Source organism: Micromesistius poutassou (assembly GCF_964030765.1).
Source record: "Micromesistius poutassou genome assembly, chromosome: 15".
In the NCBI taxonomy this organism is placed as follows: domain Eukaryota; kingdom Metazoa; phylum Chordata; class Actinopteri; order Gadiformes; family Gadidae; genus Micromesistius; species Micromesistius poutassou.
The window spans coordinates 8,439,348-8,465,567 of record NC_140285.1 but is presented as its reverse complement, the minus strand read 5'-3'; the positions used below and the strand labels follow the sequence as shown (position 1 = coordinate 8,465,567).

The following is a 26,220-nucleotide window of genomic DNA, read 5'->3' as shown; positions in this document are numbered from 1 at the left end:
TCCGCAAAACCAAATGCATAACCGGCTAAAAACATGTATTATTATTGAGAGTATTATAATTATTATATTACTATTATCTTGATGATTTTTTTATGTATGTTAAATGTTGTCCTCTCTCTCTCTCTCTCCCTCCGCTCCTCTGTGTGTGTCTCTGTGTCCCGGACTCTCGTCGTCAGGCTTCGTCTGGCCCGGATGAACGAGGAAATGCGGGAGTCGGAGGGCCCATTCGGCCAGCCAGGTCAATACCCCGTGTGCAGCTCCACCGAGCAACAGTATAGGAAGTGCATACAGGAGTTTATCTGCATCACCATAGCTGAGTGCTAGAACCAGTACCCTCCACCCCCAGCCCCCCACCTCCCCCTGGTTCTCGCTCTCATATCTGTCCCAGTCAGGTCAAAGGATCATCAAATTAAAATGCAAAAACACAGTATCATCCAGGTGCCACGTCGACAAGGAACTAATTCACACGTGTAGGGATTTAGTGTAGGAAACTATTCTCTGTGCAGGTGAGCTTATCTAGAGGCCATTTGGAAGCGTTTCAGTCGCTCCTCGATTTATTGAACACACGTCCACGTATAAAGTGTTCTGCCAGCATTCAGTCTTTGTCTCAGGAGCTCTTTGTCTTACGATGTCCCACCTTAACAGCTGGCCTTTATTAATGCAGGTCTGAAGTACTGTGGTCAGATGAGTTCAACAATAAGATTTAGCATTCTTTGGTACATTCTTTCTTTTGGATTCTAGTTTATGAAACTTAAACTGCACTGCCAAGGGGAGACTTTCTTTGCTCAGTCCTAAACCAGTTTCTACAATCAGTTTTCCAGCAGTTGTAGACTCAAATTCAGCTGAATTTAGAGGTGGCTACGCGTCAAAAGATCACAGAGCAGTGATCTCACAGGTCTTCTTGAGAAGATCTTTTACCGGTGATATGGGAGGGAAGCTAGACTAGCTGAAGAGGTGGCCATCTTGAGGTCAGTGTTAACTGTGAACAAGAGTAAGTGACAATAAAAAATGAATATTTACTTAAGCTATATGTATCTATAAAAAAAAAAGGAAAATGATGCACTTTTTTTTCTTACCAGCAATCATTTGGATTTTGTCTGTGTTGTCGTGCCATGGTCAATCACTTGATTAGGTTAGGTTGAAACGCTCGTCCGTTTGTTTTGATTTTTCTAATGAGAAGCCCAGAGCAATAGTGCAATGATTATCTCAGTGAAGATGATACTCGTATTTTTTGTATTGCGTTTAACGATGAAGCAGATGGTATTTTTTTAAGTGGGATATATTTTGTTAGTTTGATGTTATTGCGCACTCGAACACTTGACACCAGTATTATACTCTCAATCATGAGATAGAACAGGAAACACTAATAAATGATCGGATTGCATGGTACCAAGAGAAGATGCTCACCAAGTAGCCACGGAAACGTTTTTTATATAAAAAACAATTTATTAAGATAAAACAAAGAAACTTATCATGATGACATTCGTCAAAATATTTGTTAATAATGTTTGTTTTCTGGTACATTTTAATGTATCATGACCTACGTTAGATTTCCTAATCGGTTAATCGTTATCGGATAGTGCATGGGTGGTTGTTGCCCAAGTATTCTTGTTTAGTTGCTTTTGTTTACATCTGTACCAAGTGTTTTGCCATGTAGTACTGTTAAACAATGCTAAGAAGCGTAGTATTATGCTGCCAAATCATGAGAACGCTGCATGAACTGATACCTCTGAGCCGCTCTTATCTGCACAAGAGACAGAATCTGTTAACATTTAACTCAACAGACCCTTCTTATTGGCTTTGGTTGTTATGGTCACCTAAGGCTTTTTGGTAAAAAAAAAATATGAATTCTTTCAAACAAAAACCAAAGGTCAATCATTTGTGGTCTTTAGTGGTGCGTTTGCATGTATTCATATTGTCTTTAGTGTGAATAAGTCATGGCAATGAATACATGGTTGGTAAAATGTACACACCGTGGTTAGATTCTTACATCTAACAATGTAAGACTCTGCCATTCTTTCAGATATGATAATATCAAAGGATTCATCAGTAATTGGCATAGTGTCTTATAACGTATGGACCACAGTGCTGTTTATCTGGTGACCAAATAGAAAATATCAAATGACCCGTCTTGTGTGTTGATTTAATTAAAGTCCTTTACAGCAAGACAAAATAAATTGAGCGAGTAGATATACAGGTCTGAGGTACAAGATCCCTGACACACAAGGTAAACCCTTTGCTCTCCAAAGGCTAGTATTGACTCTCCCTTCCTACTTACTCAAATAAATGAAAGCACTTTGGAATATGTTTGAAGAAATTAAAGAGAGTGTTTACAATTTTGTAAGCCTCATGTACAAAATGTACCTTCACTTTACTTTAACCTTTGCAGTAAACGGCAGGTCGCTCACTGAAAACGTGTCCCTCTTAATCATGAGCAATAACCAAAACAAAACAATGATCTTAGACACACTGAAGAATTAAACTGTATGTACATTTTCCTTTCTTCTCTATCTGTCAATAGGTCTATACGTTGACCAATGTGTGTATATATATTTCTATACTAAAAGTTATTAACATTTCAACTGCTTGCCTCTAACATGCTAACTTTACCCTGTCCTGATATCTCTTTATGTTTCTGCCTGACTCTCTGTACGGTTGATTTGGTTGTAAGCCAGCCTGTGCATATTAACACCTCCTTTGTACTGTTGATTGGATTATTCTGTTCAGTAGCTCACATGTCTTTCTTCTCTAATGAATCTAATACTAAATAAATAAACGCGTGACGCTGAACGAAGCGCCTGCTCTTGCTTCTTGCCTCATTCCTCTTGTCAGTTGGATTGACCTTTTCCCTCCTAACAACTTCTAACAGCCTGTCTACTCTCCCTCATGTTACTCGCACACTAATTCAGGTCAGTTGTCTCTATTATCTATCTCTAAGATTGTATGTATTGTATCATATGGCTTGCCACTGAACATCATGTAACTGAGTATAAAGATCTCAATGCTAACAAAATAAGATATAACAAAGCTTTCCCATGCTGTCACTCACTCTTTCTCACTCTCACTCTCACTCACTCTAAACCACACACACACACACACACACACACACAAAGAAGGATGGGCTGGAATGTTCAGTCCTCTTTTAATTAGTCAAGCTTGGAGAACTCTCAAGGGATACAAAAGAGTTCAACCGCCATTGTTGTCCATGGAACCAGCTGTAGCCATAGTTACAAGAAAAGTAAAGCTCTAGAATCAGGGAAGTTGAAAGAGAAAAGCGTCTGAGCGTCTTGGCAAATGTTGACACATTTTCAATCAATTTTCTGCTTCACTAGTAGGGCTGCTTTCAACCTACAACAGTCTGTATTACAGACTTTTAGTATCTTCAACAGTATTTTAGTATCTTCAACAGTGTTTTAGTATCTTCAACAGTATTTTAGTATCTTCAACAGTGTTTTAGTATCCTCAACAGTATTTTAGTATCTTCAACAGTGTTTTAGTATCTTCAACAGTATTTTAGTATCTTCAACAGTATTTTAGTAACCTCAACAGTATTTTAGTATCTTCAACAGTATTTTAGTAACCTCAACAGTATTTTAGTATCTTACACCTTATTTTAGTATCCTCAACAGAACTATAGGAACCTCAAAGGTACTTTAGCATCCTCAAAGTACTTAAATATCCTCCACAGCAGTCATGTTGAGGGAAAAGTTTTGACTGTCGTCATTCACGATCATCGGTTTCACAATTTTCCCTTCATCCCTTCATTTCCATTCATCAGGTGACGCCACGTATCTGGATATCTTCCGAGAGTTCTCCCACATGGCCTCACACAACCCGGAGAAGCTGAAGCGCAGGAGTGTTCACTTCCGCCACTCCTTCCGCTAGGGCGCCACTCCTTCCGGACCGCACCATAGACGGAGGAGAACGATCACAGGAACCCAACGGCTGACAGAAGTGAACTCATACTTGAAGAAAGAAAGTGCAGCAGCCACCTCTTTGCCGAATTGACATTGTGTCATACCACTAGTTCTGGTGAATGTCATCACACACACACACACACGCACGCACATGCACGCATACTCACACACACACACACACATCCCTATTGGTTAAAATACAGTTGAGTCTCTGAAAGCAAAATACTTTTTTTTAAAAATGTCCAGTAATGATGACCACTTGTCAACGCTGTTTGGGATAGGCAGAATAATTCATATAATAATTCATGTTATTATATTCTCATCTGTTTATCCTAAAGTTCCAGATATTATTATACCAACAATGCCCCAAAGACAATATAAATCTGTTACATGTGAATTAGCTTGAGTGGAAGTAACAGATTGGAGTGAGTGTTTGTGGATGCGTTGAATGGGATGTTGCTGCTGAATATGTTCCAGGCCCTGTCCTCATGTGTCCTGTATTTCAATACTTCTGTGTTTTATCATGAGGGTTGGCTGGTCCCTTCCTCGTTTAATTATCTAGACATATTTGTACTGTATTTGTATTGTAACCCAAGCACTTGTTTGGCAGTTGTTTGACTCTGTATTTGATGTTTGTCGCACAGAGCATCATGTTTGCTGTGGTCGTGTCATACTCATTAAGGAATTTCATCATTATTTTATCGCATGCATTTTATCTCATTTCATAATCGAATTTGAACTCAGTTGGAGCCTTTCAACAGTTATATTATAGGAATGTATCACTAGTTAAGAAGATCAACAACTCTACATATAATCAGTGCTAAATCTCTTCTTGGTCCGATGATTTGGTCCTTATCCTTGGCTATGCTGGTATAGTCTGGTCTTAATCAATATTTGTTTAAATTTGCTACAATCTACATTTCTCTGTAGGTTTCATAATGTTATGATTCAAATCATTGAAATGCTGATATTGCTGTGTAAAATGCTGTATAGGCATATATGCTAATATATCAACAAAATGCTATTTGAACCGGAAATGTTACTTTGTCGTCATTGTTTTGTGAAAATAAAGTTGAATTCTTTTAATGTCCGTGTCAAAGTTGTGAATGAGTTATGGTAGGAAAAGCTGAGTGCAGATGGTAAATATAGGTCGAGGGTCCGTGTACGAAGTATAATTCATTTACAGTTGTTCACGTTGTATAATGAAACAGGCCAGTTTAGGGGGTATTGCCTAATTTCATTGTCCGAGACGTGCAATGCAATTCAGCGCGCCAAAGCGTCAGCTTGTTTCATTAACCAAGTTGTACAATGATATTTGAACAAGGAAGTCGAGAGCCGGAAACAGAGACAGCTCGCCTTCAAAGTAAAGCTTGCCTTAGAAGTAAAAGTCGTGCGTTTTGAAGCGTGAATTTAATTTAAGGAGAGCTAAACGAAATAAATAAACAAATAGCCTAAATAATAGGGTGACCAGACGTTTCCGGGGACAGTCCCCATTTTCAGTGACCTGTCCCCGGCCACTGCTGTCCCCGGAAATGTCCTTCATTTGTTTTCATTGTGACTGAAAGATCAGAAATTGGAATAAAGGAAAAAATGAAAAAACTAAAATGTTGACCAAAAGACATGTAGTTGTGCACCGTATCTACTGCTCGCACAGCCACAGGCTAAAGCCAGCCAGAACAAGCCCCGATCAGAGTAGAATGCCCCTCTAGAATGCACATAGCTGCGCAGTAGAACTATCTTCTTCCCTTCGCGAGAGGCTACAGGTAGCCTACCTACGCGGTACTTTCATGGCATTCGTGCATCTATTCAGCCAGCTATGGTGTAAACACAGCAGGAATATCATTGATTGAATACGATTGGCAAACCAAAGGTGTCTTGTAAGTGTTACTGTTTATCATGCTGTATATGTTATTTAATGTTGAATTTATATGTGTATTATCTACGATGTGTGTGTATGATCACAGATCTGTTTGTCTGACAGACACAGCTGTTTTGCATGTTGTGTCAAAACAGCGTGTGTGTCAGCGTCAGTGTATGCTACACAGATACACTGCACACATGAAAAGCAAATTTAACTTGTGCAATAATTTAATAATCAATATTATTTATATTAGAGCCGTAGTCGGGTTAATACGGGAGTGAATGGGCTGTGAATTAAACCAGAGTGAATTAAACCAATGCATTTCAATCGGGAGATTATTTTCAACAGAATATGGGGCAGGCTGCGCAGGATTCTGTGTAGCCTACACTGAATCAATTAGGCCTACATGTCATTTAACAAGGAAGTCCAAGAGTTCAAGAATTGTAATTGTCACATACACATGCAGGATGTGTAGTGAAATGAAAAGTGGCAATGCCTACAGAAATTGTGCAGAAAAGGACAATATCAGAAAATGCAACAAACATTATTTACAATACAAAATATGCAACAACAGTACAGTAGAATCAGGATGTAAGTATGTATATATATATATATATATATATATATATATATATATATATATATATATATATATAACCAGGATGTAAATATGTATAAGGTCTGAAAAATATGAAAAAGCAATAATGATGATTATTACTACTTAATACGTGACAAATGAGTCTATTTAAATAAAGGCTAGTCACCTCCCATATAAAGTTGTGAAAGCACGGCGTGTCTGTTTTTGTTGTATTGCTCTTTACTTACCACTGCATTAATTTTGTTATTATACAGGCCAGAGGATAATCCACCAAAAATATATATATTTTTTTTAATTTTATTTATGTAGCCTAGTTAAGAGAGAGAACGGTAAATAAACTTGAAGGATTTTTACATCGGATAGCTAGTGGCGTTATTGTCATGACAACAGAGCCAGCAATAAAGTCAAGGTATATCAACTCTTTCTACCAGTCGCAACACTATATAATCTTTAACGTTCACCCAAAGTAACAGATTAAGTAGCCTTAATCAAGTAAATAAGTTGATGAATATATAAATGAATCATTACATGCATACATGAATCACAGCGCTCTATAATAATTCCAGTGTTGGCGCCCATTGGCAATTTATTGACAATCAGTTGTGGGAAAGTGGCAGAAATATGACTGTATAACAGTTATGAATTATGTTCATTATTTAGGCTATTTTTTATTTATTTAGTTTGGCTCTCCTTAAATTCACGCTTCAAAACGCACGACTTTTACTTCTAAGGCGAGCTTTACTTTGAAGGCGAGCTGTCTCTGTTTCCGGCTCTCGACTTCCTTGTTCAAATATCATTGTACAACTTGGTTAATGAAACAAGCTGACGCTTTGGCGCGCTGAATTGCATTGCACGTCTCGGACAATGAAATTAGGCAATACCCCCTAAACTGGCCTGTTTCATTATACAACATGAACAACTGTAAATTAATTATACTTCGTACACGGACCGTCGAGCCTTGTTCAATTCAAATACAAGGGACAGCACTGACCTCTAGTGGTTCAACTGAAGTTAAAACGCTTGCTCATTTACATTTAACGTATTTGAAATAACCATAATTAATAATTACAAACAGATGAATGTAGCCTACTCCTTTAATTATGTGTGATGCAAAATAACACAAACGATGGATGAAGATGCTCCATAACTTTATTTCAGCAAAACAATTGTTTTGGGCAGAGCTTCAAGACGGACAACAACACAACCACAACAGGAGACACTAACACAAGTTTCGTCTGTATTCGTCTCGCAGCTGTGTTTCATCCTCAACCCAACGTCTGAATGTAATGCATTTGACTTAGCAGCAGGGTGTGTGATTACAGGGTAAGGGATGCTGTAACCATGACAACAAGAGCAAGCGCTCTGACACCGAACCTCCTAATGCGCACGTGTGCACGTTACGGGGAGGGATTACGTCCATTGAACAGGACGCTGCTGGTAGGAAGTAACAATGAATTATTCGCAAATTGCAGTTCGGGGATTTTTTTCGTTGAGACCGGATATTTACTTCGACATTGTGCGATGTCGTCAGTGACAACACAACATATGTTCATTTAGCAGCAGGATACGAGATGACACCTCAACCTCGGGTCTCGACGGACTCGATCTTTGCTGGATAGTTTCTCTTCATCAGTTCTACCGTAGCTGCTTTGTAGCAGCGCAGCGGGTCCTCTGCACAACGAGAGAGGGGTTGTCGACACTATGATGAGGCCTGACTGTCAGAACGGCGACGACATTTGATCATCAGACAGAGGTATTGTTGCAATGATGTTATTATGATGTTGCAAAAAATAAGCCTAATGTACAACAGTGTGTTAACGATGTCGTCATAAGCTAGTTACTGGCCCCGTGGCTGGAATTAATTGCGTTAACGTCATCGCTATACTGTTTTGATTATACTAGGGTGTGTGTGTGTGTGGGGGGGGGGGGGTAGGCTACTGAGAAGGTGTGTGTATATATGTATAATAAAATAAAATAAGGATAGGCCATATTATATTAATTGCCAGCAACCAAGAAAATATTGTATGTTGCAATGAATTCAAGAAAAAATTATCAAATCTTCAAGATCATCATGAAGTTATGACCATATATTTTATTAATAAATAATGTGGCTTTGCTTGTGTTATAATCAATCAAATTCACACCTGTGTAAACACCCCTATGATCATTTATAACACGTCATAAAACGTCCCCTTAATCAACGTCATCCGTGATTTTTTAATACTCCTACGGTTATGATTGACAACCTCTTCCCCCCAGACATGGCGGCCCAGCTGGGGGTGTTCTCCTCCCCCTGCGTGTCCTCCAGCGCCTACTCGCGCTCCAAGAGGCTCAAGGTGGAGAACCCTGGCTGGGACGGGGCCCACCCGCTGGGGGACCCCGGGGGCTACTACCAGCCCAGTCCCAGCCAGGCCCCTGGCTCCGGCTCCAACCCCCAGGCGTACGCCTCCTCCACCCAGGGGCCCCCACCCCCTCCCCAGCCGCAGGGGCCCCCCAGGGAGCAGACGGTGGTGCGCGCGGCCGACAGCACCGGGAGCCTCCGCGGCCCTCCGTCCTCAACCTCCTCCTCTTCCTCCTCCTCCTCTTCGGCGTCTTCCTCCTCCATCCGCCGGGCCAAAGAGGCTCCGGCGGCGGCGGTGGTGGCGGCCCCGCCTGGCGACCTCTACGGCCGGCCGCAGCACGGCCTGAAGAGGAAGAGCGAGGAGGCGGACAGCAGCGACAGTGTGCAGATCCTGGAGGAACTCTCGGCGCCCGTAGTGACCAACAACCGCCTCGCCGGCAGCGCCGCTGCTACCGGTGGGGGTGGAGGAGGTGTAGGAGGCGGCGGAGGCACCACCACCACCACCACCACGGGGACCCAGTCCTTGGCGCACTCCACCTCGGTGGCGAAGAGCAGCAGCTCCCACAGCGAGGGGGACTACCAGCTGGTGCAGCATGAGATCCTGTGCTCCGTGGCCCACAGCTACGAGGTGCTGGAGTTCCTGGGCCGCGGGACCTTCGGCCAGGTGGCCAAGTGCTGGAAGAGAGGCACCAACGAGATAGTGGCCATCAAGATCCTGAAGAACCACCCGTCCTACGCGCGCCAGGGGCAGATAGAGGTGATGGTTCAAACATGAGGAGGAGGAGTGTATGCATGCGTTGCTTCACCGATGTCTGTGACCGCGGCTGGTGTTTTCTCACAGGGCGACGAAGAGAAGAAATTGTTTTTTTTAGAGCTGGGCTTCTTTATTGATGTAGAACCCATCAAGAACCAGAGCATTCATTGTGCAGCTTTGCAGGAATCCCCTTTTGATTAAAAAGGGCAATCATCTTCAAATACAAAAATGATCATTAGTTATCAGCAATGATATAATAAATGTTAGATGATTGTACTGTGTGCTCTGTAAATAACATGAAGAGGTTGGAGTCATTTTAAATACAATATTTTGTCCTCCATGTTTGTTTCTGCCTCCCCTCTCCCACTCTCTTTCTCTCTTATTCTCTCTCTCTCCCTCTCCCTCTCTCTCTCTCCCCCTCTCCTCCTGTCACTCCTCCTGTCTCCTTTTCCCTCTCTCTCTCCCTCTCTCTCTCTCCCCCTGTCTCTCCCTCTCTCTCTCTCTCTCTCTCTCTCCCTCTCTCCCTCTCTCTCTCTTTCTCTCTCTCTCCCCTCTCTCCCCCTATCTCTCCCCCTCTCCCTCCCGCTCTCCGCAGGTGAGCATCCTCAGCCGGCTGAGCACGGAGAACGCAGACGAGTTCAACTTTGTGCGCTCCTACGAGTGCTTCCAGCACAAGAGCCACACCTGCCTGGTGTTCGAGATGCTGGAGCAGAACCTGTACGACTTCCTCAAGCACAGCAAGTTCAGCCCCCTGCTGCTCAAGTCCATCCGGCCCGTGCTGCAGCAGGTGGCCACGGCGCTGATGAAGCTCAAGAGCCTGGGCCTGATCCACGCCGACCTGAAGCCCGAGAACATCATGCTGGTGGACCCCATCCGCCAGCCCTACCGCGTCAAGGTCATCGACTTCGGCTCGGCCAGCCACGTGTCCAAAGCCGTGTGCTCCACCTATCTGCAGTCACGCTACTACAGGTAGGGGCCGCTCACAGGAGAACCAGGCCCCCTGACTTTAGACGGTCTTTCTGGGGCAGGGCTGCCGGTTTCAGTAACCCGATAATCTCAGCCATCATATTCGCTTGTTTCCACGGAATCTGTTCTTTGGTGCGTTTGGGTTATCATCATTGAGCAAGAAAATGGCTGGCCAACTGATAGGGATAGAGCAACCAGAACTGGCTACGACATATTCAGTGCGGCTGTCGTAGGCCAGTTCTAAGCGTAGGACAATTATGTTGCATCAACGTGCTATTAGCAGGTGACCTGCATACAATAGCATGTGGTTAACCTACAGAGGGAGTCATTTAATGCAAACCTATGTACAAGTAGTGTTGGGGTTTGGTTCTCCTTTAAAGTGGCCTTAAAACGATGTCATTGATGTTACTGGAATAGCAAATGGACTAATTTTCATTTTGGTATTTTGTAATGGTATTGTGCATGATTGTGTTGTGTGGGGTTGTGTGAGTGTGTCCTCCTGTGTGGGATCTTGTTCCAACGTGCTCTTGTTTGCAGAGCCCCAGAGATCATCCTGGGACTGCCGTTCTGTGAAGCCATCGACATGTGGTCGTTGGGCTGCGTGATCGCTGAGCTGTTCCTGGGATGGCCCCTCTATCCCGGGGCCTCGGAGTACGACCAGGTCAGCCACACCTCTCTACGAAGTACACACATTCACACACACAGGCGCACACACACTGTCTGGCACATGGTTTTATTGTACACAAACCTGCTTTGGCCCAATGACAAGTCCAGCGTCACTCCAAGAGAAAATAACACATGTAATGTTTTACTGATTACTTGCAGCTATTTCCAATTATGTAGTCTTACTGCACAAAGAGGCTTCAGCCAATCATTCTCCTTTTGTTGTAAAAATAGAACTGCAATAGGGGGAGGTGGTTGCGGTGAGTGCTGGTAAATGTTGAATTGTTATGCACTTATCTTGCCACTCTCCATAACCGTGCGGCGCTGGCAGACGATGTTGTGACGCGTGTCTCTTGGCTGTCGGTAGATCCGCTACATCTCCCAGACGCAGGGCCTCCCGGCGGAGTACCTGCTGAGCGCCGGGACAAAAAGCAGCCGCTTCTTCAACAGGGGGCCTGACGCCAGCTACCCCCTGTGGAGACTCAAAGTGGGTAGCTCCGCACTAGCATGAGCATTCAGCAACAGGGGCCTTTTGTACCATCTTCGCTTGACTCACACCGAGGTCCATGCTCTGGCCCTGTTCCCTCCAGACGCCCGCAGAACATGAAGCGGAGATGGGGATCAAGTCCAAAGAGGCGAGGAAGTACATCTTCAACTGTCTGGACGACATGATGCAGGTCAGGAGGAGACATACTTTTATTCGCTTTTGTTTTTCACGTTGGCTTCAATCCTTTGAGTTTAACCTGTTAAGCCCGGGCGCCCCCGGGGTCGGGGGCAGCTGCGCCGACTTGTAGCCTGTGTGCTGTATACAGCACCACCATGCTGCAACATGTCCATGGTGCATACCCACGTAACGGGAAGAAGCTCGGCTAAAAGCCCATGATAACCATTTTTACCTAAACAAAACACAATTCCAACACCAAGCAACTAAATGAGCCCGTAGCAAAAACACGCACAACGTGCACGCTCGCATACCGGCCGCCAGTGATTTCGCTACTTCATGCCACCCACACGCCTCATCACTCTACAACGAAACCTCACTAAACTAGCAGCCAAAGAAGAGCAAAAATAAACTTCACTTTACACAGCCATAACCATAAATCATTTCTCACCTTTATTGTTTTGCGATCAAAAGTTGTGTTTGAGGGCATAACACAGCTAATCCAAGACTCTGTGTCACTTTGAAATGATTCCTGACAATCTACGGGTCTTTACATAGCAAGAACAACTGTTTTTGCTATGAGTAGGTAGGGTACTTCTCTTCATCCACAATGTCTTTGGCTCCTTGTGATTGGCGAATGGTGTTTTTTTACATGGATTTGGGGACTGTCCCTCGATTATATTGGCTCTGATGGTTCGATAGAGAATGAATGGATACCCAAGATATCATCTTGCATAACTTTCAGAGTGTGACTGGCAGGTTAGCATAATACACACCAGGAGCGCAGAGCGCATGCTCAGAGCAGACACTCCGGATAGTAGAGACAGAGACATACGCTCCTACAACAGTAGCAGTGAGTTCTATTATATATGTTCAAAGTTGCTGCCAGCGTGTTTATCTAAATAGTGATTGTAGTTTTTACCTTTGTTTTTACAGTTTGGTTTTATTATATGTTGTTGTATATCTTCTCAAATATATCTGCTCCAGTTGGAGTCCAACTTAATTTCTATTGTATGGTTTTCTTTGACTGGGAAAATGTATAGAGGTCTGGGTGAATTTTCAAAACAAGAATTTTAAAAACAGTTGAATTTGGATGGAATAAATACCTATAGTGATATGTCAGTGAAATAAAATTAGTTTTACAGTCTGGTACCTTAGAAAGGTCAAATGGCACTGATGGTGCCCAAAAGTGCCCAAATGGCACCATTTGGTGAGCATTTTATTAGCATCTATCCTGGCACAGGGTACTCATCAGATGTGCTATGGCTCCCTAGAGGTTCTGGGCTACTATCCCATAGTTCCAAGGTGGTATTCACTCTAAATAGTGTATTTTTTTTAGGCGAGAATTGAAAATTTACATTTCTTATCATGTTCTAGCTGAATTTACTCTGACACAGTAACATCTATATTGATTCTGACACTGCAGCCACCTCACAGGTGTTACCTTTTTTTTTTAACCAACTTTATTCCTATAGCCCTTGTAGTTGTGGAGGCATACTCTATTCATTTTGGGCATGTCATTTTGGCAGGGCACTAGGGCTTAATAGGTTAACTCTATGCAGTATATTCTATAGAATAATCAACCATACATTGCCCTCCATTATTTATTATGCATTATTTTCCCTACATTATTTCAATGGGCATTTGCATTGTATACATTCAATGTGTACCAATATTGTTTTGTACATAACCTATTGTATTTAAATATTATATGTATATTCATTCATTCGTTCATTCATCATTTCTGTTTTTACTTAATTGTGTTATTCTATTGTGATTGATTTCCTATTGTTAACATTACCTATATAACATTACCTATGTCTATGTATGTACCTGTTTAGTTTCATTGTGTGCTGCTGTCACAACCAAATGACGTACCCATGTTCTCTAATCTAATCAAATTTAAACTATGTAACATTAGTACATGTACAGTATGTAAGCCATTCAGGGGACTGAGCTCCCCCAAAATAACATTTTGGTTTAATTCCAACACTTAATTTAAAAAATAAAGTGTAATATAGAACAAATTAGTTATTGAGATATAGAGTTAAAGTAGAGTAGATACCATAGTAGGTAGCATTTTGGACAGTGCTTCCAGTGCTTTGCGTATTTCAAATCCCCTCCCGTTAGATCCGTGGACTATACCGCCTCGAGGGAGGTGGATTTAGTGAAACCTGTTGTCCATTAACGGTTAACAGGTTGGTGGGGAGACTCGGTGGGGAGACGCCTACCCCGCTTGCTTCGGCGCCCCCACCCCTGAGCATAACCCTGGTCAGGACCGCGGCTGCCGATCGTGTCTGTGTGAAAGCTCTCCCCTGGGATCCTTGCACTTGGAAGTTTGCTAGGATTGTTTAAGAGTTTGGATATATCTAACTCTCGGGATATGTTTCTTCATGTTTGACTAAGTAACCTCTCAGATCCACGATGCTCATACTGATTCTGCTGACCTATCACAAAAGCACTATTCTATTCTCTTTTAAAGGAATTCACTCATTGAAGAAAACATGGATTGATTATAGTTTTATTTGCAGGACTAATATTTGGAACATTGCAATAAGCGGGAAAAAAACATAAAAAAGAGTAATAAAACACACTACTATACTATACTATACTATACTATACTACTATACTATAATGGTCAATAATATGCCATCTATGAGAAAAAAGTAAAAAAAGACATCTATTACACATTGAGAATATATCTAATTCCGTGAAAATCTTTAAGTAATTTGGTATTGAATTCTACCTCTCTCTCACTGAAATGTAATTAGTTACTTTCCACCTCTGTATTCCTTCGATGCCTCTTTGAAGGATAACTGTCCCACATATATAGGCTAATTTTAGGTAGGATGGTAGCTCCATCCTATAAGCTGCTTCATGGCGGTCCGGTAGAAGGTATTTACAAGCCATCATGTTCCATCAGGTTCCTGGTCCTCTTTAGTCCTGAACTGGTTTGAGTTGGCTCACCCCTTGTATCCCTTTTTTCTTTAGCAGTACCGTGTCGCAGTCTATTAGTTTCTTCACGGTGTCTTTTATTTTGTATTTCGGCTTCACAGCTGTTCCAGAGGGATGATCCCTTACTTTCACCCATACTCGCTGTCCGACGCGAAATGGAACCTTCGGCTCAGATACTACTAGTCGGACAAAGGGGCGTTGGTTCAACTCTTGAGAGGGGGAGGGTCTCTGCGCACAATGGCGGTCATTCAGAGACTGTCCGATTTCTACCATCTTTGTGCTCCAATTCTTGTTGTTTTAATTTTTTCCTATCCACAGTTTTACCAGTCCAATTGTGCGTTCCACCACCCTGTTTGCTTGGGGGGTGTAGGGGGGTGAGTAGATCCTTGCCACTCCATGCTGTTGGCACCATTGGTCCACTTGGCTGTTGCAAAAATTAGAGCTGTAATCGGTTCTTAATTCCTTGGGAACCCCCATATTGCTACAGACTTGGGTCAACACGTTAACCACACTGCTGCCGTTGGCTGCTCTAACAGCTCTGGTGGTTACGTAACCCGACATGGAATCCACAAGTACTATGATATATTTTTCACCTTTCATTCCTGTAATTCCTATAGGGCCGACCACATCCATGCAGACTGATCCCCAGGGCACAGTACTATTGATGGTGAGGCCATCTACTCGCCGTCCTCGTCGGCCAGCGTTGTATTGTCCACATTTCACACAGTCCTTCAGGACTCGACGGACATTCTTATCGGTGATACAGAGCCTGTGCCCCGCCAATTCTTTTCTTGTAGTTTTGGCTCTGGCATGGCCCAATCCCTCGTGGATGGCCAGCACGACCTCTTTCACGGACTTATCTGGGACGACTTTACCCAATGGGCTTTCTTCCCAATCCTCGGTATTGACGAACACAAAGTTTTTAGTTCTTAGTTGGACATAGCGATTGACTTTTTTTTTCTCTTGCCAGTGTTGCCCCTCCTTGGTGTGGGCTCGCTGATGAACAACGGCTATTTTTATAGTGCGTCTCATCTGAGATATTTTAGTCCACAACTCATGATGCACAACCTGTTTCCCTTTGGCTCCTTCAAATCCGTTTACTTCCCAGATAGAGAGGTCTTCCTTCAGGGCTTGGGCGCAATAGTGGCTGTCTGTGATTATCCTCGCTTTCTTAATGTTTTTTCTCCAGTTCTAAGAGGCCTTTGAGAATTGCGGTAACCTCTCCCACTTGAGCCCTACCCGCTGCTCTCCCTCGTTGTCGGTGGCACTCTTTTCCTTCCTGCTTCAGAATAAATCCCCAGTGAGCCATCTGATCCTGGCCTTTCCGGGATCTATCTGTGAATATTGTCCACTTGTAGTGTTTTTCTGTAACAGGATCTTGGTTGTTGGTCTTTGGGGGGTTTGGTTGGATTGTACCTATTTCTAGGTCGGGATCCAGGAGCATATCTTCCCATCTTCCCCATCGCGTATTAGTGGCTTTGGTGCTTGCCACCATCCCTTTCCGTATGAACCGATGGATGTTGCTTTGGGTGGTGATTTGGATTTGTTGTCCTTGAGCTAGGTCTTTTAACGAGCCCCAATATTTTGCTATTACCGCCAACTCTTTCTCTTCAACAGGATATTTCTGCTCCACTGTGGTTAACACATAACTCCACAATGTTATTATCTGTTTTCCTTCGTTGCAGACGGTAACCACAGCGTCGTTTTCATCAATGTTGACTTCTGCTATCAAACGGGTGGAGGGGTCTCTGGGTTGTAAACGTACTGCATCTCTTATAGAGCCTTTAAGGTCTTCTAGGTTGCTTTGGTCTTTGGCTGTCCATACGAATGTGGTGTCTTCTTTCTTTTTTAGACAGGCATACAGTGGCTTGGCGTATTTCTGATAACCGCGAACATGGTCTCTCACATAGTTGCATAGTCCTAATATCCTTTGCAACTCTTTTATGTTGGTTGGGGGGATTATTTGTTCGATTTGACCTCTATAGCTGTCCGTTAGTCCTAAATCCGTGGAGATCTGAAAGCCCAAATAATTAACTTGGAACTGTCCAAATTGGCACTTCTTTAAATTCAGTTTTAGGCCTGCTGCCGCCAGTCGTTGTATTATTTTTCCTAGTTTCTGTAGATGTTCCTCTTCTGTATCATCTGCAATAAACATTTTGTCTATGTAGATGGTAACGTCTAGGCCATCTAACACTTCCATTAGGGCTGAATGGAACACATTCGGGGAATTCTTATATCCCTGCGGTAATCTTTGCCATACATACGCTTTTCCTTGGTGGGTAAATGCAGTTTTACCCTGCGATTTTCTGTCTAAGGGCAGGGAGAAGAATCTGTTTGCCAGGTCAATGCATGATTTAAAATTCTTGACTTGTAGGGTCTTCAGCATACCTTGTGTATTGATTGGAATAGTCTTTGTTCTTCTATTTAGTGCTTTAAAATTTATGACAGTCCTCCAGGAACCATCAGGTTTCTTCACAGCTTTTATAGGACTATTGGTCATGGGATTTTGTTCTTCGCGTATTATTTCTAGTTGGGTTAATTCTTTTACTATTAAGTCAATTTCCTCGACCGCTCCTGGATCTAAAGGATATTGTCGCACGGTTGGGTGCACGCTTCCACTTATGGTGTGGGTATATTTTAATGGTAAGCTCCCGCAGTCGTTCTTGAACCGGCTGAATTCTGCCGTTGCTAATATTTCCCGTAGTCTCAGTTTTCCATCCACAGTTAAGTCACTTTCCTCCACTTTCTCCTCAGTTAGCATTGGTATGTCTATGGGTTTATACCATACTGGGGTTGAGAAGGAATTCTCTGGAAGGCGTCCAGAACCGTCACTAATGTTCGCCATATCGAGTCGTCTACTGCTCTGGGCCTCTCTGCGTACGTTGAGTAGGGGAGAGGCGGAGACTACGTTGGTTATGCTGCCGTAAGGACTTTAGAAGGCCAATCTTCTTTAAGCACCTATACTCACTCCTTGTATTTCTTTCTGTCGATGTTGGAATACTCGGTCTGTTCCTTACATCACCGACGGTGGTGTTCACTAACCACAAACTTTCCACCTGGCTTCGGGGCTGCTTACTATCGCAGACTCCCACGGGTCGTTCACTATCCGGCTCTGCACTTCACTCACTCCAAGTTTATAGGGTGGCTTTCATCAGGCCCTCCTCTCTTGTTCTTCTGAGTTTGTTCTCACAGCTGGGGGTTGCGCTATTCTATTCTCTTTTAAAGGAATTGATGAAAAAATGGATTGATTATAGTGTTAATTGCAGGACTAATTAGAACATTGCAATAAGCAGAAAAAAACATTTAAAAAGAGTAATAAAACACACGCTATAATGGTCAATAATATGCCATCTATGAGATGTTTAAGAAAAAAGACATATATTACACATATATATATATATATATATAGAATATAGAGAATATATCTAATATATATCTCTCTGTGAAAATCTTTCAATAATTTGGTATCGAATTCTACCTCTCTCCTATGGGATGGTGGTTCTAGTGAACAGGGGTAAGAGAGAGAAACTCAATCTTTCCTTGCGGCCGAAAAAGTGTTGTCATTTGGTCCCACAGCCGGCAGCCTTCATAGCCCTGGAGGGCTACGGGAGGAATCCTTCCTTCGGGAACCGGAGGATAAGGCTTGCTTCCAATGGGCTGTGAAGTTTGGAGAGTAGTCGGAGAGAAGTACTTTTCTTCTAGTGAACAAAGTGTTCTTTGTTCCCTAAGTCTTGGTAGACGTCCTCCATGGAGTCCCCGTGGTCAGGATTCCTCGATGCTTCTATGCTTGTCAGGTCCTTATATTATATATATATTATATATCCTTATATATTAGGTGTTTTCGCTGTTATCCAGGTTAACACCCCTTTCTATGGATCGTGTTCGGACATTGCCTTGACTTCGCAGCTTGGTCCTCCAAGCCGTATTTACACAGCTGTGTGAGTTGTATTTCTGCTGACTTATGAGTTTCTGCCCTCCCCCTGCCCACCCACTCTAGCTGAGCCGTACACTCTAGCTGAGCCGTACAACCAGCGGATAAGGCTTGCTTCAAATGGGCTGTGAAGTTTGGAGAGTAGTCGGAGAGAAGTACTTTTCTTCTAGTGAACATTGTGTTCTTTGTTGCTGGGGAGACTCGCTCAGCCCCTGACTATCGTGTGTACTAGACGCCTACCCCGTTTGCACCGGTGCCCCCTCTCCGAGCATAACCTTGCTCTTGGAAGTATGCTGAGATTGTTTACGTTTTGGAAGAACTTGGAAGAAGAAGAGTTTGGAAGAACTAACTCTCGGGATCTGTTTTCTTCTTCTTTTACTAAGAAACCTCTCAGAACCACGATGCCTATACTATTCTCCGTTGACCTATTCCTAAAGCGCTATTCTATCTTCTATTGAAGGAACTCACTGAATGATGGAAAAATAATGTTTAATCATTATAATAATCATTATGCTAAAATGACTGTCTACAGTATTTTAAAGTAAAAAGTAAAAAATACATCTATTACACATTTCAAGGGATATATCTTACCTCTCTAGAATCCTTGAATAATTTGGTATTGAATTCTTTAAAAAATGCAGTAAGCACTTATCTATTACATATAAAACCTCCTTGGTGCTCGTGTCTTAAAGACACTGATGAATCAACATCTTCTTTATATACAAATCTTTAAGACATTCATGAATGAACCTCACTTAACACTGTCTAAGGACACAGATGAATCAACCTTACTTGACACCCCCCCCCCCCCCCCCCCCCCACATGCTGTAGGTGAACATGACCCACCTGGATGGGACGGACGTGCTGGCAGAGAAGGCGGACCGCCGGGAGTGCATCGACCTGCTGAAGAAGATGCTCACGCTGGACGCTGACAAGAGGGTCACGCCCGTGAAGACCCTCAACCACCCCTTCGTCACCATGAGCCACCTGCTGCCCTTCCCCCACAGCTCCCAGTACGCAGCGGTGTCCAGCAGCACACATAGGAATCACACACCCAGCGGACATTACGCTGATTTTAACAGTGGAATAATCAACCTGCCAAGCTATAGTATATCTAAATCTAACAGCTTTTGGTTGGTGGGTGTTCTTTATGGAACCTGCATATATATAGACTTTCATTTAATTAAGAAGGCAATGGAATATCAAAATCATCAGTCATAATGTACTAGATTTAATCTAGTGTTACGTCATAGTACCAATACACTACCGTCCTCTGCTAGACTTTCATCTAGAGATTAATTTAACTTTTGCTCATGCTCTTCTTACCAGCATGACTACTAGCCTGTCCCCCTATGTAACACCGTGTCTGTACCGTGCAGTGTGAAGTCCTGCTTCCAGAACATGGACATATGCAAGCGCCGATGCACCGCCTTCGACAACAACAAGAATCTGTTCGCTGGCAACAACGCCCCGAGTGGTGCGGCCAACCTCACTGTGACCTTCAGCAGCCAGCTCAACCAGCACAGCCAGGTCCCAGTCCCCCGCCACACCGCCATGTGGTCTCATCTCATGAGGCCCATTGTGCCCATTTCACTTATTTCTTTCTTAAAGGGGTTTAAGAGCTATTATATACTAGTACAATTAACGACGCTGTAGGTACGATTTAAGAGCTATTATTTTGTTAGAAATGGCCTAGCAATCCATCTGCTATTTTCTGTTACCTGATTGGTTCGGGGAATCCTTCTTGCATGTCCATCACATTTGCATACACAGTGTATCATCTCAATGGTGGAGAAATGTAAAGCGGGAGGGATCAGAGAGGGAGAAGCAGAGAGGGAGGGAGGGAGCAGAGAGTGAGGGCGCGGAGAGGGAGGGAGGGAGCAGAGAGTAAGGGAAAAGATAGGAAGGAGCAGAGAGGGAGGAGCAGAGAGGAATGTAGCGGAGAGGGAGGGAGTGGAGAGGGAGGGAGGGAGCACAGAGTAAGGGAGAAGATAGGGGGGGAGCAGAGAGGGGGGGAGCAATAGGGAGGGAGGGAGCAGAGAGGGAGCGAGTTTAATTTGGGGGTTGTTTATTTTCTAAATCTTGCTCTCTTCCTCTCATTTCCACACTATCCCTTCTCAACTCTCAAATCGTACATACGGCACCTTTTAAACAAAGGGCATGCCCAAAGCTCCCATTAACAACCGTCCCCGTTTGGCGGCCCCCTCCCCTCCAGATGGCCTCCCCTGGCGGCCCGTCTCTGTCCCTGAGCAGCACCGTGCCGCTGCTCAACTACCCTCCGGGACTCTACCAGCAGGCCACCATCAACATCCCCGGCCTGGCCCCGCAGAGCAGAGCCACGCAGCTCTGTGGCCAGACCGAACCCTTCCAGCAGACCCTTATCGTCTGCCCGCCCACCATCCAGGGTAAGGACCAATCACCTCTTGTTATGGTGTCCTAGTTTATTATGGTGTGATGGTCATTGGCTAAACCTGTTTCAGCTGTACCAGCTTAGACAAAACTTGTGAACATACCACACATTATTCACCATTCTGACATCATTCATCTGACATGGAGTAATTAAGGTAAAAGAGATTAACTCAATTTTAGATTACTTTCGACTTTAGATTAGATTTAGGTTTAGATTGAAGACTGATGAGAGACAAGCTCAAATCTGGGTGATTGGGGTGTTTCCCTTCTCTTTCTTTCCTCATATTTGTTTCTACCAATTATGTCGCTGCAGTTTGGGATCTGTATACACGTGATTGACTACCACAAGCTCAGCAGGCACGACTGAATAAAAATGTCTGCAAAGGTTTCAAACCCAGCTAATGTCATTAACAAAACATTCCTAATCACATCGTTGGCGCTCCATGTTTCCCAGGTCTGCAGCCTTCCAACAAGCACTCGGGCTACCCAGTGAGGGTGGATAACTCTGTCCCCCTGGTACCCCAGAACCAGCCCTCGCAGCCCCTCCACCTACAGCCCAGCATGCTGGCCCAGGTAGGCTCCCGGCACCGTTGACTTGACCCCACAGCTCACCTATAGGCTGATGTGGAGCATTAGGACTGAACCAGAGAAGATAACACACTTTGACTATGGAGGACTAGGGCTAAGCTAACACACATTGACCATGAAGGATTAGGACTGAACCAGTGAAGATAACACACTTTGACCATGGGGGATTAGGACTAACCCAGTTTGAATGTTGGGGCTACACCAGCTACAGATGATAAAGCCTGAGAACAAGGTTGTGCCTGCTATGACAGCTCTGTGGAAATGCATAGCATCTAAAGATCCAAACCCTGACCCTATAATGTATTTACTTTACTGTGACAAGGGTTTGTATTGTGACAATGATAAGGTTAACGTGTAAGAAAAATATGCAGTTTGTGGCCAGCCCTGCTCTGAATACACACACACACACACACACACACACACACACACACACACACACACACAGACACGCAACCTGAAACTGTTCTGTATGATTGGTTTTGTGTGTGTGTGTGTGTTCCCAGCAAGGCTGGCCAGCTGGGACCCAGCAGATCGTCATCCCCTCCAGCTGGCAGCAGATGGCGCTCCACACCCCTGGCCAGGCGTTGGTGTCTGACCCCCCCATGTGGGCTCCACTGTCCGGCGGACACACGTGGCGGTGAGTTGGAATTAGCCCCAGTGCAAACCACTGAATACACCTCTTTGCTTAGTATGACTAGCGGGATGCTATTCACGGGAGGTGTAGTTGTATGTTACTGTATGTTATGTATAATTATTATAATAATAATAATAATAGTAAGGATCATCACAGAGAAGTCACTGCATTGAGTGTTTTTCCTTTCCACAGGGGTCGTCATGGCAGCCAGTATGATAATGTGAACCAGCAGGAGGTCGCTGCAGGGCGTCACGGCTCCAACCTGAACCACAACCCCTCCGTCGCCTCCTCCACACACCCCAGAGCCCAGCAGGGCCGGAGGGCCAAGGCTCGGCATGCAGACTGCAGGGCCAGGTACTGTCATGCGGCGGACGATGGCGTCTCCTGTGTCTTCAGTAGGGCTGCACAATTAATCGCATATCAATCAGCTTCTGCAATTCGCTAATCCTGAAAGGTGGCAGTTAATGCAATCAAAAATGAATCAATAAAATATTGATATAATCAATAAAAATACATAAATCAATCAATGCATGTGATTTTGTACACCTGTTACATTCAACTTAAATTACAGACCATCACAAATAAGCAATAAGCGCTCCAAAGAATCACAGGCATTGCATAATCTGTTCATCACAATGAACCGCAATCACAATGATCCTCTCCGTCGGTGCAGCCCTCGTCTTCAGTCCCATATGTTCCTGACCCCCCCCCCCCCCCCTGCAGGCCGCCCTCTGGGGACCACTCCCAGCCCATCGTCATCTCCGACACGCCCAGCCCCGCGGCTAGCATCATCACCATCGACAGCGACTCTGAGGAGGAGGAGGAGAGCAAGGTCCTTGCCGCCTGGTGAGCCCCCCATTCCGTGCACTGATACTTATCCTGTTTTCCTGCTTTACTTGCCTTTTCTGTCCTGCTTTGACTGCCCCTCTCCTGCTTGTTACTTCATCCTGAGTCCACGTTGTGCCTTCTCTGTATGATAAATATCACTGCTTTTAAAAGATTGTACACTGTTTTGAGTTTTTGTAAAATACTATCTTTAAGACTGTATCATTTGTTTATCTATCTGTATTATTGACACAATGTGGAATAGCCTAGTTCCATATTGTGTATTACAATAGTTATCTTCTTCTTGAAGGTTATATTAACTTGTTATGGATTGCCAAATTTGAAACTGGCAGGGTTATCTTCTCAGAGACCAGCTGGCTAACCTTGGATCTTCCTCTCTGCATCATCTTCAAGTGCAAGATAAATTGTTTATTATCATATTTAATGTCAACATCATTAATGTGTTAATTCCATCATAGTTATACTTCCCGCCAGACATTTGATAGTACGTTTTACCAAGGCAGTCTTCATTCTCTGTAATGGGTTTATTTTCCTTCAATCTTCTGTAATGCCACGTCTTTAATCAAATCAAATTTATAACATCATGATAGTATCAATAAAATACCCCACAATATCTAATCCAAACTTGTCAATATTTGCATGTCATTGATATTTTGCCCAACTTCACTTTGAGGTTAAAGATAAAGTTTTACTGCTAAATCCTGTCCATGCTTCTTGTACTTTGTAGTGAATCGCACACACACACACACACACACACACACACACACACACACACACACACACACACACACACACACAAAAGCTCTGAATAAATGCAATGTCAAAATGTTCATGCATTAATTAATTCATTCTATGTTGCTGTTCCTTGGCCATCAAACAATGATCTGACATGACAGTTTCCAACCTTTTCCTTCCAACTCTCTCTTTTCGCCCCCCCTTCACAGCTCCAGGCCCAGCCAGCGGGCCAACGTGATCAGCTGTGTGACGGTGCACGACTCCTCCGACTCTTCCACGAGCAGCCCCCTGAGCCCCCAGGCGGGGCCCCGGGCCTCCAAGTGTCTAGCCGTCATCATGCCCACAGTGAAGAGCCAGCCCGGGGACGGCTCCAGCACCAGAGCAACAGGTATGCATGGTGGGGATCATGTACTGTAGGTCATAGGGAGCCACTCCCCACGTCCCACTCTGCTCTGAACACATGAGGGTTCTTTTCGTGATGTAAAAGGGCCTTTTAGTATACTTGTTAAGAGCAGATAAAAAACAAAACAAGGTATGAACCAAACCGTTGATTTGGAAAATCGTTATAGATATACTTATATATAAAATATATATATATGTACCGTTCCGAATGGCATGGTTGGCGGTCACTGAGTGTGTGTGTGGATCCTATTTTTACTATAGACCCAGCTCCGAGCAGCTCTGCTAAGCCCAAGAAGGACTCGACGCAGGTCAGTCAGTCAGCCGGCGACTCTTCGGCCGACCGCCATCAGCAGACAAAATGGAGCAGAACTCAGCCTCTAAACCTCAGTCAGGTACCCCCCTGTTACTAGCCCACTGCCCCCTGGTACCCCTCTGTTATTAGCCCACTGCCCCCTGGTACACCTCTGTTACTAGCCCCCTGCCCCCTGGTAAACCCTTCAGTTACTCACCCTGGTAAACCCTTGCTTGTTTTATGTTTTTATGATCTGGCAATATGCCTTTATTAACAATTGGCCGGTACCGCTACAGATAAGATGTAGAAGAAGAAGAAGAAGAATCATTGAATTCATTTAGCGTTTTTCTGGACACCCAAAGACGCTTTACAGTGAAGGGGGACCTTACTAACCACCACCAATGTGTAGCACCCACTTGGGTGATGCACGGCAGCCAATCGGCGCCAGAACGCTCACCACACACCAGCTTGAGGTGGAGAGTGAGGGAATTAATGAATCAGCCAATTATACAGGGCGATGATTAAGGGGCCAGATTGAATGAGCCTGGATGAGCAGTTTTAGCCAGGACACCGGGGAATCCCGTACTCTTTGCGATAAGTGCCCTGGGATCTTTTATGACCTCAGTGAGTCAGGACCTTGGTTTTACGTCTCCTCCGAAGGACGCTACCTTCCACAGCACAGTGTCCCCGTCACCGCACTGGGGCATCGGGATTGATGTTTTTTTGGCCAGAGGGAAGAGTGCCACCTACTGTCCTCCAACCGACACCACTTCCAGTACAGTATAATGTGTATAATAGACCAATCCTGATACGATGTAAGACCAGCAGCTGTGGTGGTTTCAGGTCCAGCCACCCGTCCTGTCCTCGTCGCTGGACCCACTGGGAGGCGGTGGCATCGGCAGTGGGTCCCTGAGGCCACGCCCGCCCAACTACCCAGCGCCCTCAGTCTCCCAGTCCCACTACCGGCTCCAAGACACCCCCCTCTTCAGCTCCGCGCCCAGCCTGTACGCTTACCCGGCCTCCGCTGCCCTGGCCTCCGTCTCCCAGACCGTGGACCAGATGCAAGGGGCCTCGTCACACCTGGCCCGGGCCGGCGGGGCCTACGCCTCCATGGGGCTGCTGCAGAAGAACGGGGGCCTGGCGCTGGGGGGGCCGATGCCCGGCCCCTACGGCGGCAACCACAACCACCACCACCACCTCCACCAGCAGCAGCAGCAGCTGGCCGGACCGCACTTCCACCACTCAAGTGCCCCCTACCCGCGTAAGCTTAACCAGTATCCTTTCCTGTGAGGAGTCCACTCGCCAGCGGGCCGAGGAGGAACCCACTGAGAGGTCATCACTAGAGGACCAGGAGGGGGGGCAGTATTTGGTCTTCACAAGGGGACCAGGAGAAAATGCGTTTACAATGTTTTTTAAAGTTTTTTTTTTACTTATTTTTCTCTCATTTAAATTATTTATTATTTAACCAAATGTGAAATTGTTTGACAATTGAATATTGCATAACAAATATATTTAACTTTCAAGTCAGGCAACCCGTTGGCTGTACATTGTTATTTATTTGTTGTCATTTGAATGTATCTTGCCTGTTTTCATTTTTTTTAAAAGACCAATATGTAAAATAAAACTGTGAGGTTGAACCTTTAGCACTTAATGTTATGGATAATGAT

The 26,220-nt window shown here is 44.3% G+C and overlaps 2 protein-coding genes across 2 annotated transcripts in view; both read left to right on the top strand.

Annotated features, from left to right (window-relative positions):
• The window catches only part of acap3a (ArfGAP with coiled-coil, ankyrin repeat and PH domains 3a), a gene marked incomplete at its 5' end in the record, with an annotated part of 54,231 nt that extends 49,289 nt beyond the window's left edge, over positions 1–4,942 (top strand). Inside the window, 2 exons of the mRNA XM_084479815.1 lie at positions 177–238; positions 3,779–4,942. Of these exons, the coding sequence (XP_084335941.1) occupies positions 177–238; positions 3,779–3,885 (169 nt within the window). The 3' untranslated portion in view covers positions 3,886–4,942. The remainder of the gene's footprint in view (positions 1–176; positions 239–3,778) is intronic.
• A 3,695-nt stretch (positions 4,943–8,637) lies between these two features.
• On the top strand, positions 8,638–25,843 carry hipk1a (homeodomain interacting protein kinase 1a; the record flags this gene model as incomplete). The annotated part of the gene is made up of 15 exons (XM_084479886.1): positions 8,638–9,474; positions 10,067–10,440; positions 10,975–11,098; positions 11,468–11,587; positions 11,691–11,777; positions 19,479–19,660; positions 20,027–20,177; positions 20,863–21,052; positions 21,511–21,629; positions 22,148–22,281; positions 22,471–22,632; positions 23,002–23,124; positions 24,069–24,247; positions 24,523–24,653; positions 25,397–25,843. 15 exons carry the CDS (start codon positions 8,638–8,640, stop codon positions 25,841–25,843), a joined length of 3,360 nt encoding a protein of 1,119 aa, XP_084336012.1.
• Between the last annotated feature and the right edge of the window lie 377 nt (positions 25,844–26,220).